General features: G+C 45.4%; 1 protein-coding gene across 2 annotated transcripts in view; it reads right to left on the bottom strand.

Annotated features, from left to right (window-relative positions):
- The window catches only part of tmtc3 (transmembrane O-mannosyltransferase targeting cadherins 3), a 104,511-nt gene that overhangs the window by 80,435 nt on the left and 11,653 nt on the right, over positions 1-12,423 (bottom strand). The window contains exons 1-2 of one of the 2 annotated variants that reach the window (XM_072484932.1): positions 1,446-1,572; positions 247-444 (exon numbers count right to left, since the gene is read on the bottom strand). In XM_072484932.1, coding sequence (XP_072341033.1) covers positions 247-435 — 189 coding nt within the window. In that variant the 5' untranslated portion in view covers positions 436-444; positions 1,446-1,572. Of the gene's footprint in view, positions 1-246; positions 445-1,445; positions 1,573-12,423 lie in introns of those variants that run through there. The other variant, XM_072484931.1, reaches the window with a different exon arrangement.

Below are 12,423 nucleotides of genomic sequence, written 5' to 3'. Positions count from 1 at the left end.
TCAGTAACATCAAGACTGATCTTCCCCCTCAACCCCACTTTCCTGTCCTTTCCCAAAAGTCTGCATTGCCGGAAGGACTGAGATCTGAATGTGATAATGATAAAACATTGGCCAGATGTTTGCTTATGGTGGTTTTCCATCTACATTATTAAAGTTGGGTAAAACCGACTTTAAAAATAAGCAGGTACATTCAGAATGTAAACATTTCTTTTTGTTGTGATCAGATAGCCACAGAAGTGGCGTTACCTCGGTCATAGGAGTTCCCCAGAAGTCATTGCGGAAAAGGTTCTTCAGCGGTGTAGATGGATGCAGGTCTTTGTTGTCCAAAATGGCAGAAACATCATCAAAGACAAACCCACAAGAAGTGCTGTTCCAGTAACACACGGCCACTACCCCGGTCAACAGAACAATCTCCTTCCAGCGCACCTCAGCCATTCTCACGGGCTGTTGCAGAAAATTAAAACAGTATTTTAAAAATATTTCTGCTTCCACTTCCTTTATGAAATAAAGTTAAACAGAATGGATAATATAAAACTTTTGATATTTTGTTTCTGGTTTGACCAGAAACTTAACTGGACCAACCACATAAATACTGTGGAAGCAAGAGAGTCAGAAGCTGAGAACTCTGCGGTAAGTAATCCAACTCCTGACTCCCAAAAGCTTACCCACCATCTAAAAAGTTAAAGTCAGGAGTGTGATGGAATACCCCCAGCTGCCTGGATGAGTGCAGTGCCAACAACACTCGATAAGCATGTCAAAACACCAGGACAAAACAGCCCAGCTTGATTGGCACCCCACCCCATCCAACACCTTCAACATTCACTCCCTCCACCCACCAATGTAGTCGATGCCATCTACAACCAACCTGCCAAGGCTCCTTTCACAATACCTTCCAAACCCATGACGTCTACCGCCTGGGGGACAAGGGCAGATGCATGAGAACACCACCACCTCCAAGTTACACATCATCCTGATCTGGAACTGTGGCTGGGATTCTCCGCCGGGGTGATTCTCCGTTATGCCGGCGCCCGGGGGTTTCCCGACGGCGTGGGGCTGCCCCACAATGGAAAACCCCATTGACTGGCTGGCATGACGGAGAATCCCGCCGGCCGGTCGGGGCAGAAATGTGGTGGGGCGGAGAATCCCATCCTATGTCACTGCCCTTTTAGCTGCCACTTGATCAAAATCCTGAAACTCCCTCTCTAAAGCACTGTGGGTGTACCTCCAGCCACACAAAATTAAGCAATTCGAGAAGACGGATCACCACCACCTTCAAGGCAATTGGGGATGGGCAATAAATGCTGGCCTGGCCCAGCACTGCCACTACGCCATAAAAAGAAAAACAAAAGTATCTATTTCTTCTCAATCTACACTGAACTGATCATCTCATAATTTTTGTCAATGTATAACTTGGATTTGTGCAGAAATAGTCTATCAAAACTCACCACAAGCTGCTACAAGATGATGGGCAAGAGATTTCCTTGTCGTTCTGAAATGGAAGCAACATTTTAAAGCGATTCTCCACAACAGTCTGTTCTTTCTTTGTGAACAGACTTGGTTTCCTTGGCAATTCCCTACCTTGTCTGCACAATGCATATTTACATTACTCAGGATTAAATATGACCTCATTAATATATGCGTGAACCCGTTGAAAGTATGTGTATAGGAGATGCTGATCTACGAAGCCTTTCTAGAAATGGCTCCTAATGGTTAAAAATTTACTTATTGCACAACATTATTTGGCACACAAGACTATACTCTCCAAGATCAGCTCCAGGTACACAACATGGCTTAACAAATCACAAGAACTGGCAGAACAATAAGCCAATCCACTCAAACTAAATGACAAAATTATGTAGGTCAGCTTCTTCAGAGTTCACTTAAAAGGTTTTTTAAAAAAAATCCTTGCAATCCAAACTCAGCTGCAGGGATAGGGCTATTATTAATAGAATTGCGATAATCAGTCTGCACGGTCATTCCAGATGTTCGGTCACTCACCATTAACAGACATTCAAATGGTTATGGAGAGAGGCAGGCATTGAATTGACTGCAGGCTCTGTGGACATTGTGTGGGCTTTCTTCTGTGTGTGTATCTCATTGTTGGTCCCCAAATACTTGCATTAAATAAAGAGGAAAAGCTGTGCCATGTGCATCTCCCCCAGTTGCATCTCTCAAGGGGTTTATCAAGCACTGATGAGATTGGTTGGACCGTAAATGGGTTAGTATTTCTCTCATTCTGGGCAAAGAACAGAGGACGGTGGAGTTCAACAGTGGTTTGACTTCATCTGATCAAGAGGATATACATGGAACATCTTTTATCAGGATTAGCAGCACAGACAAGATGAATGCGTGTCTGGAGAGATTTAGTTTCCTGAGGCATTGGGACATATTTTGGGGAAGATGGGGCCCATACAATAATAATTGTTATTAGTGTCACAAGTAGGCTTACATTAACACTGCAATGAAGTTACGGTGACAATCCCCTAGTCGCCACACTCCGGCACCTGTTCGGGTACACGGAGGGAGAATTCAGAATGTCCAATTCACCTAACAAGTACATCTTTCGGAATTTGTGGGAGCAAACCGGAGCGCCCGGAGGAAACCCACGCAGACACGGGGAGAACGTACAGACTCCACAAAGACAGTGGCCCAAGCCGGGAATCGAACTCGGGTCCCTGACGTGATGAAGCAACAGTGCTAACCACTGTGCTACCTTGCTGCCCCAAAGTTGGATGGGTTGCAGGACTTGGAACAATATCCTCACAAGGGCACTCGCGAGTACTGTGGGGGAGGTTTTAAACTAGAACGGGAACCTGAGTGGGAGACAAAAGAAAAGGGAACAGAGAGAAATTGAAGAAAAGTAAAAAGCAAAAGAAGGCGGAAGATGAAACAAGGGCTAGAAGTAAATAAAACCTTAGTATAAAAAGAGATGTGTAAACATGTTAAAGGCACTGTATCGGAGTGCATGGAGTAGTCGCAATATAGTAGATGAATGAACAGCACAAATAGATGTAAACGGGAATGATACAACTGCCCGATTACAGTGGCATGGCTGCAGGGTGACCAAGGCTGTGAACTGAATATCCACTGGTCTTCAATCTCCAGCAAGGACAGGCAAAATGGAAAAGGAGGTGGGGCATTAATAATGGATGAAAATAGTGCACCAGTGAGAAAGAATATTGACCCAGGAAATCAAGCAGTAGAATCAGTTTGGGTGGAGCCAAGAAACAACAAGGTGAGGAAAACATTAGTGGGAGTTGTCTACAGGCCTCCAAACAGTAGTTGTACGGTAGGGGACAGCATTAAACATTAAATTAGAGGTGCAGGTAGCAAGGATACTTTAGTAACCATGAGTGATTTTAATCTACATATACACTGGGCAAACCAAATTAGCAATAATACTGTGGCAGATGAATTCCTGGTGTGTACACGAGATTTTTTTTTAGACCAGTATGTCAGGGAATCAATTGGGGAACAAGCTATCCTAGATTTGATATTGTGCAATGAGAAGGGGTTAAGTAATAATCTTGTTTGGTCGGGTCTTTTAAGCAAGAGTGACCATAGTGTTAGGTGGGGTTGCTGGGTTGTGGGGATATGGTGGAGGTGTTGACCTTGGGTGGGGTGCTCTTTCCAGGAGCCGGTGCAGACTCGATGGGCCGAATGGCCTCCTTCTGCACTGCAAATTCTATGATAATCTATGATAACATGATTTAATTAATTTAATAATCTCTATTGTCACAAGTAGGCTTACATTTAACACGCAATGAAGTTATTGTGAAAAGCTCCTAGTCGCCACGTTCCGGCATCTGTTCGGGTACACGGAGGAAGAATTCAGAACGTCCAATTCACCTTACAGCACGTCTTTTGGACTTGTGGGAGGAAACCGGAGCAAATCCACGCAGGCACAGGGAGAACATGCAGACTCCGCACAGACAGTGACCCAAGTCGGGAATCGAACCTGGGACCCTGGCACTGTGAAGCAATAGTGCTAACCACCGTGCTACTATGCCGCCCATATTTTAAATCGGACTGAAAGGTGATAAATCCCCAGGATCTTATAATCTACATCCCAGGGTACTAAAAGGAGGTGACCATAGAAATAGTGGATAGAATTCTTCATTAGGATGGGAAGTGAAGCAGTCAAATCCAAAACTAGGGCCGTAATTCTAAACAAAGGAATTTATGAAGGTGTGATGGGTGAGTTAGCTACAACAGATTGGGAAACTTCATTAAAAAGGCATGATGGTGGATTGGCAATGGCTAATATTTATAGAACTACTGAAAGCATTGCAACAGTTATCCATTTCTTTCTGGTGCAAAAACAGGAAAAGCTTCCCAAAAATGGCAAACAAAATAAATTAAGGGTATCAGTATATCCAAAGAGGAGTCATGTAAAGTTGTTCAGAAAAGTAGGAAGCCCAAGGATTAGGAACAGTTTAAATTCAGCAAAAGAGCACCAAGCGATTAAGAGGGGAAACATAGAGTATGAGGGTAACTTTGCAAGGAACAGAGGCAGATTGTAAAAGCTTGTATACGTATGCAAAAATAAAATGATTAGTGAAGACAAATGTAGGTCCCTTATACTCTGAAACGGAGAATTTATAAGAAAGAAGAAAGAAACAGCAGAGCAAGTGAACAACTACTTTAGCTCTGGCTTCACTGAAGACACAAATACCTTCCCAGAAATGCTTTGGAACCAAGGGTCTATTGGGAAGAATAACTGAAGGAATGTAGTATTAGCAAAAATAAATTGTGCAGGAGATTTTAATGGGACTGAAAACTGGTAAATCCCCAGGGCCTGATAATCTCCATCCCAGGGTACTACAGGAGGTGACCATGGAAATAACGGATGCGTTGGTTATCATCTTCCAAAATTCTACAGATTCTGGAAAAGTCCCGGCAGATTAAAGGGTCATAAATGTCACCTATTTAAAAAATGGAGGGAGGGGGCATGGCGTGGTGGCTCAGTGGTCAGCACTGCTGCCTCATGGCAGCAAGGATCCCGGTCCCAGATCGCTGTCCGTGTGGAGTTTGCATATTCTCCCAGTGTCTGTGTGGGTCCCACCCCCACAATTGATGTGAAGGGTAGGTGGTTTGGTATATATATATAAAAATATATATATATATATATATATATGTGTATAATCAAAAATAGAGGGAGGGAGAAAACAGGGAATTCCATCCCGTTTAGCCTAACACCAGAAGCAGGAAAAATGCGAGAGTCACATAAAGGATGTGATAACAGGATACTTAGAAAATATCAATGGAATTAGACAATGTCAGCATAGATTTATGACAGGAAAATCATGTTTATCATACTTACTGGTGTGTTTTAAGAATGCAATTAGCAGAATAGATAAAGGAGAACCAGTGGATTTGGTGTATTTGGATTTTCAGAAAGCTTTTGATAAAATCCCACATAAAATTAAAGAACATGGTATTGGGGGAAATATATTGGCATGGATTGAGAATTGGTTCGCAGACAGAAAACAGAGTAGGGTTAAATGGGCCTTCTTTGGACTGGCAGGCAGTGACTACTGGGCTCAGTGCTTGAGCCCCAGCTATTCACAATTGTGTACCACGTATCAATGATTTGGATGAGGGAACCAAATGTAATATTTCCAGGTTTGCTGATGACACAAAACTAGGAATGTGAATGGTGAGGAGGATGTAAAGAGGCTTCAAGGCAATTTATACAAGTTGAGTGAGTGGGTAAATACATAACAGATGCAGTATGACATGATCTTATCCACTTCGGGTGGAGAAATAGAATGGCAGAGTATAATTTAAATAGTGATAGATTGGGAAATGTTGATGTACAAAGGATCCTGGGTGTCCTAGTACATCAATCGCTGAAAGTAAGCATGCAGGTGAAGCAAGCAGTTAGGAAAGCAAATTGTATCTTGGCCTTTATGGGCAGAGGATTTGAATACAAAGGCAAGGATGCCTTACTGCAGTTGTACAAGGCCTTGGTGAGATCACATCTGGAGTATTGTGTGCAGTTTTGATCTCCTTACCCAAGTAGAGATATTCTTGCCATAAGAGTGCAGCGAAGGTGAACAAAACTGATTCCTGGGATGGCAGGATTGTCATAGGAGAGATTAGGTCGACTAGATCGGTATTCACTGGAGTTCAGACGAATGAGGGAGGTTCTCACTGAAACGTATAAAATTCTGACAGGCTGGACAAGTATGATGGTCCCCCTGGATGGATGGAGGAGGGGTCTAGGACAAGGTGTCTCAGAATACAAGATCAAATAAGACTGAGGTAAAGAGAAATGTCTTCACTCGAAGAGAGTATTGAACCTGTGGAATCCTCTACCACAGAAAGCTGTGAAGGCCAAGTCACTAAAAGAAAGATTTCTGGACAAGGAGTCTGGAGGAAAGAGGAGTATCAGTTTTAGATAGAGGATCAGCCATGATTATACTGAATTGTGGAGCAGGCTAAAGGGCTGAATGGCCTACTCCTGCTTTCCAAGTTTCTGTGCATCAATGTAAACAGATCACTTGTTTTTTTCATTCTTTCATAGGATGTGTACGCCTCTGGGAAGATCAGCATTTGTTGTCCACTAAACTGAGGGACTTGCTTGGCTATTTCAGAGGGCAGTTAAGAGTCAACCACATTGCTGTGGATCTGGAGTCACATTGGTCTAACCAGGTAAGGATGGAAAATTTCCTTCCCTAAAAGGAAGTTCCCTAAAAGGAACCAGATGTGTTTTCGCTGATAGTTGCATGGGCACTTTTACTGAGACTAGCTTTCAAGTCCAGGTTTATTGATTGAATTTAAATTCCAAAGCATTAGCCTGTCTCTGAATTACTACTCCATTACTACATTCCCACTAGGCCACCTTCCCCTCTCAGTGTTATCACATTGCTGTTTATAGGATCTGGCTGTGTGCAAATTGTCTGCTACATTTCCTAAAAGTCATAAGAACCTCATTGGCTGTGAAGAGCTTCAGGACAACCTGAGGTCCTGGAAGGTGCTAAAGAAATGTAATTTTGTTCTTCTTGATTTCACAGAAAATTCTACTGTTCTGTACTATGCAGGAAGAGCAATATCCTCTCTGCTAATGTTGTTAGATTATACACTATCTGGACGATTGCAGTATTAAGCACTCTGTGAGTTTGCAATGGTAAGTGATACTTCAGAGCTCAAACTCAGATGCACTAAGCCTACAGCAACCAGAGTGCCGTTTAAGTGAAGGTCCACTGATTGACAATAGGTTAGAGAAATCATATTCCCTATCACAGAATTGTTACTCAACTAAAAGCGGCCATTTGGCCCATTATGTCAGTACCGGCTCTCCGAATGTACGATTCTCCTCATGTCATTCATTCCCTGCCGTCTTCCCGTAACCCTGCATATTCTTCCACTTCAGCTATCAATCCAATTTCCTCTAGAGCGTCTCAATTAAACCCACCTCCACCACGTTCTCAGGCAGCACTTTCCAGATCCTAATCACTTTTTGCTTCTTTTACTTCAAATCTTTGCCCTTTTGTTCTCAATATTTTCGTGAGTGGGGACAGTTTCTTCCTGTCTGTTCTGTACAGACCCCTCTTGAATTTGAATACCTCCATCAAATCTCCTCGCAACCTTCTTTTCTTGAAAGAAAGCAGTACCATCTGTTCTAATCTGTCTTCATAACCAAAGTCCTTCTCGGGAAACTTCTAGATTTTGGGGACTCCCATTAGCACTCTTTCCCCCCTGATTTCTGTGGCCATTAGCACCCGGTTTCCCTGGGTTTCTGTGGCTATGACTCATTTTTCACTCTCACTCCACAGTGTAAATATTTCCCACTTTCTCTGTCTGTTAGCTTTGACGAAGAGTCATTGGACTCGAATCGTTAGCTCTTTTCTCTCCCTACAGATGCTCCCAGACCTGCTGAGATTTTCCAGCATTTTCTTTTCGGTTTCAGATTCCAGCATCCGCAGTAATTTGCTTTTATCGGGAATCTTTTCTGCAAGTCTAAAGTCATAGTTTTAGCAATATGGCAAAGTTATATCACCAATTTGGCATTTTATTAAAAATTTATGTCTACTACCTGTCAACATCAACATTTCCGAAGGCACTGAAGTAGTCTTAACTACTATCGACATCCTTTGGCAATCTGACCCTATTTCACAGACTGACAAACAGTCAGTGCCAAATGTGAGATAGTATCATAATAAGCTGACTGTTGAGTGCGAGATTGGGCCAAGTGGGTTAGAGATACATGACAGCAACTTTAACAGAGGATGTATACAGGCTGGATCCTTTCACATTGACAAGATCCAGAGCGCACAGATTTAAGGTAATTTGTAAAAGAAGCAAATGTGACTGGAGGGAAAAATTTTCATGCAGCAATGGTTAGGTCATGCCTGAGGAAGAACTCTGAGCAGGAGCTACTGTGAACAAAATGTGTCTTTGGAACACAAACTTCTGCTGCAGTGCTGGCCACCAGAAGGAGTTCTACCCGCCAAGGTACAGTGCCCACTCGTAAAGTAATGACAGTTCCCCGACAATCCGGCAGCGCAGTCCTTTAGCAGGAACTGGTGGGCTTGTGCAGTCTGCTCTCCATATTATAAAAAGGACATCGAGACATTGGAGAAAGCGTAAAAAAGATTCACAGCAATTGATGCATATACTTATTAGGAAATAGTAAAGGGATTGGGATTCTTGTCCCTTGAAAAAGATACGGCTGGGTGGATGGGGGTTCAGGGAGGTTGACCTGATATGGGCTATATACAGGTTTCATAATGAAGAGCTTGTCATTTGAGGAGAGGCTGAGGACTTTGGTTCTATACTCATTTAGAAGGATGAGGGGGGGGGGGGATCTTATTGAAACTTACAGGATACTGAGAAGTCTAGGTAGAATGGACGTGGAGAGGATGCTACCACTAGTCGGAAAAATTAGAACCTGAGGGCACAGCCTCAGACTGAAGGGACAATCCTTTAAAACAGAGATGAGCAGGAATTTCTTCCAGCCAGAGGTGGGTGAATCTGTGGAACTCTTTGCCGCAGAAGCTGTGGAGGCCAAATCACTGAGTGTCTTTAAGACAGAAATAGGCAGGTTCTTGATTAATAAGGGGATCAGGGGTAATGGGGAGAAGGCAGGATATTGGGGATGAGAAACATATCAGCCATGATTGAAAGGCGGAGCAGGCTCAATAGGCCGAATGGCCTAATTCTGCTCCTATATCTTATGGTCTGGTGTACGCTGTCCGAGAGTGGTAGAGGCAGATTCAATCGAGGTTTTCAAAAGGGAATTACGACTTACTTGAAAATGAAAAATATGAGGGTTACGAGAAGGTGGGAGACCTGCCTTCAGTAAGTCTGGACACCCCTTGCAGACACAATGAGCGGATGACCTTCAGTTCTGTAACAAATCTGTGAACTAAAATGAATGTGAGTATCCAATGGTGTTTCTAATATTAATCAAGACTAGCTTACAGAGGTTCTTGGACAAAACTGTCTATGGAAATACCACTTGATCAAAACACATTGACTACATCTCCACCGGGGCACGAGCCAGTCTGGGCCAACTCTAAAGCCTCTTAAGAAAAGGACACTCAGTCAACTCCAGCACTTCCATCATATTGTACAAGGCCAGCAGTACCAGAATGTGAACATCTGTCCTGACATAGCAAGTCAGCCACAGGTGAAGAGGTTATAAACAATCCACCAACGAGGAACAAAGACAGTTCATGCTTTAGGTGCTCAGCTTCTCTGCACAACTGTGGACTCAAATATGCATGGAAATAAGAAAGGCTTGTATTTGAATCTGATAGAACTTTGCAGCATAGGAACAGGCCATTCCACCCAAGAATTCCAGACTTGAATCCTAGTCTCTCACGCGACAGACACTTGCGCAAATTACGACCCCTCAGACGAGGCCCACAACTGGGCGGCATGGACTGGTTGGGCCAAAGGGCCTGTTTCCATGCTGTAAACTTCTATGATTCTATGATTCTAAATGGGTTTTGAAGAGATTGTCCCGCACTTGGGAACAAACCGTCCAAGGCAAAACTGCATTTGCAAAACCCAAGGAAGAGCAGGCAGACATGGGCGCGATTCTCCACTCCCACGCCGGTTGGGAGAATCGCCTGGGCCGCCAAAATTTCCCGGGACACTGGTCCGACGCCCTCCCGCGATTCTCCCAAGTGGCGGGAACGGCCCAGTCGAGGTTCGCGGGCCGCAGGCCGGAGAATCGCCGGATACACCCAAAATGGCGATTCTCCGGCACCCCCGCTATTCTGAGGCCCGGATGGGCCGAGCGGCCAGGCCAAAACTGCGGGTTCCCCCCGGCGCCATCCACACCCGGTCGCTGCAGTCATGAGCGGTGCGTGAACGCTGGGGGGGGCGGCCTGCGGGTGGGCGAGGGGGGATCCTGCACCGGGGGGTACCTCAGATGTGGGGTGGCCCGCGATCGGTGCCCACCGATCGTCGGCCCGTCCTCTCTGAAGGAGGACCTCCTTCCTTCCGCGGCCCTGCAAGATCCGTCAGACATCTTCTTGCGGGGCGGACTTAGAGAGGATGGCAACCACGCATGCGCGGGTTGGCGCCGGCCAACCCGCGCATGCACGGATGACGCCCGTTATGCGGCGCCGCTTTTACGCGGGTGACAAGGCCTGGCGCGTGTAGATGACGCGGCCCCGATCCTAGCCCATTGTCAGGGCCTGAATCGGTCGGGATCGGGGCCGTTTCGCGCCGTCGTGAACCTTGACGGCGTTCACAACGGCACGGCCACTTCGGTGCGGGAGTGGAGAATCCCGCCCATGAATCCAGTTAAAGCGCACCAGAACCCCGCATGGGTAAATGAGGGCAGGAACAGCCCACCACAGCCAAAACTCCAGGAATGTTACAATTGTGGACAATTAGGACACTTTGCACGAGAGTGCAACGCACCACAAAAGCAGCAGAGAATCCAACAGAAAGGCACTCTAAATAAGAATAGGGCAAAGCCAATCCATAGCATTAGCGCCAGTTCAGAGAACATAGACATGAACAGCACCGACTGACAGTGTTCGGGCTCCCCAACTTGGGTCTGCGACACCCTTTGGGACAAGTCCGGTAGACCAGTCATAGAAGGCAAAGTCCGGGGACACCCCGTAGAATTTCTTTGGGACACAGGAGGGTCCTGCACCACACTCCGTTCCTCCACGATGTTTCAGTGAGACACGTGGCCCACAACAGACACCATCACCCTCAGCGGCTTTACAGGTCATTTACAAGGACACATCACAAACCCTGAATCGATACAAATAGGGAACATTACAACTAAACACCCCGTAGTTTTGGTCGATCTACCCCAGATAGCTGAACACATCCTAGGAATCGATTTTATGAGCTCCCACAACCTCTCTTTTGATACAGTTAATAAATGTGTATGGAGAATGGCAAAGGCAGCACGAGCCCCCGTCACGCTCACAGTTGGAGACGATGAAAACAGGATTAGCTCAGTAGGAGACTTCTGGTTCGACCCTCGACCCATTAGTCAGGATAAACAGGTTACGGAAGTCCTGCAGCAACACAAAGCAGCATTTGCACAGCACAAGCACGACTGTGGCAAAATAGCTGGCTTGGTAAATATTACAGGTCCCGACCCCAGACCCCAAAAGCAGTATGGTTTTCCCCAAGAGGCAAAGGGAGAAATCTCAAAGATAATAGAAAGTCTGCTTGATCAAGGCGTACTCAGATCAGTAGCCTCCACAAACAACGCACCGATTTGGCCCGTCAGGAAACCCAATGTATCATGGCGACTGACCATTGATTACCGGGAACTGAACAAAGTAACCCCAGTAGCAGCCCCCACCGTAGCCATGAGTCCCGAGACCATGCTCAAACAGGGACTCCAGTCAAAAAAAATTCTGGTTTTGGACATTAGTAACGGCTTTTGGTCCATTACATTGGATAAAGCGTGCCAGTACAAATTCGCCTTTACATTCCAGGGACAACAATATACGTGGACGTGCCTTCCACAACTCCCCCTCCATTTTCCACCGACAGCTGGCAAATGGACTAGCAAAGTTTTCCCACCCCGAATGTCTGGTCCAGTATGTAGATGACTTGCTACTACAGACAGACACAAAGGGAGAGCACATTTCGCATCTCGCCGAACTCCTAAAGAAATTGGATGTAAAGTCAACCCCAAGAAGGCCCAGATTTGGCAGGTAAAAGTGATTTACTTGGGTACAGTAATCACACATGGTAAACGTCAGATCGAGCAAAAGAGAATTGACTTGATCGTCAAATTGCCCCTTCCCCATAATGTCTCAGCCCTCCGGTCATTTTTAGGACTGGTTGGCTACTGCAGAAACCATATCGATGGTTTCGCCACAAAAGCAGCGCCCCTATCCGACCTTCTCAAGAAAAAGGCACCTAGGGAATGGCTTCCACAGCACACGGATGCCGTGGATGCTTTAAAAAGAGCCTGAAGCACAGCCC

The sequence above is a fragment of the Scyliorhinus torazame genome, chromosome 19, assembly GCF_047496885.1.
Source record: "Scyliorhinus torazame isolate Kashiwa2021f chromosome 19, sScyTor2.1, whole genome shotgun sequence".
Classification (NCBI taxonomy): Eukaryota; Metazoa; Chordata; class Chondrichthyes; order Carcharhiniformes; family Scyliorhinidae; genus Scyliorhinus; species Scyliorhinus torazame.
This window is presented reverse-complemented; position numbering and strand designations above follow the sequence as displayed.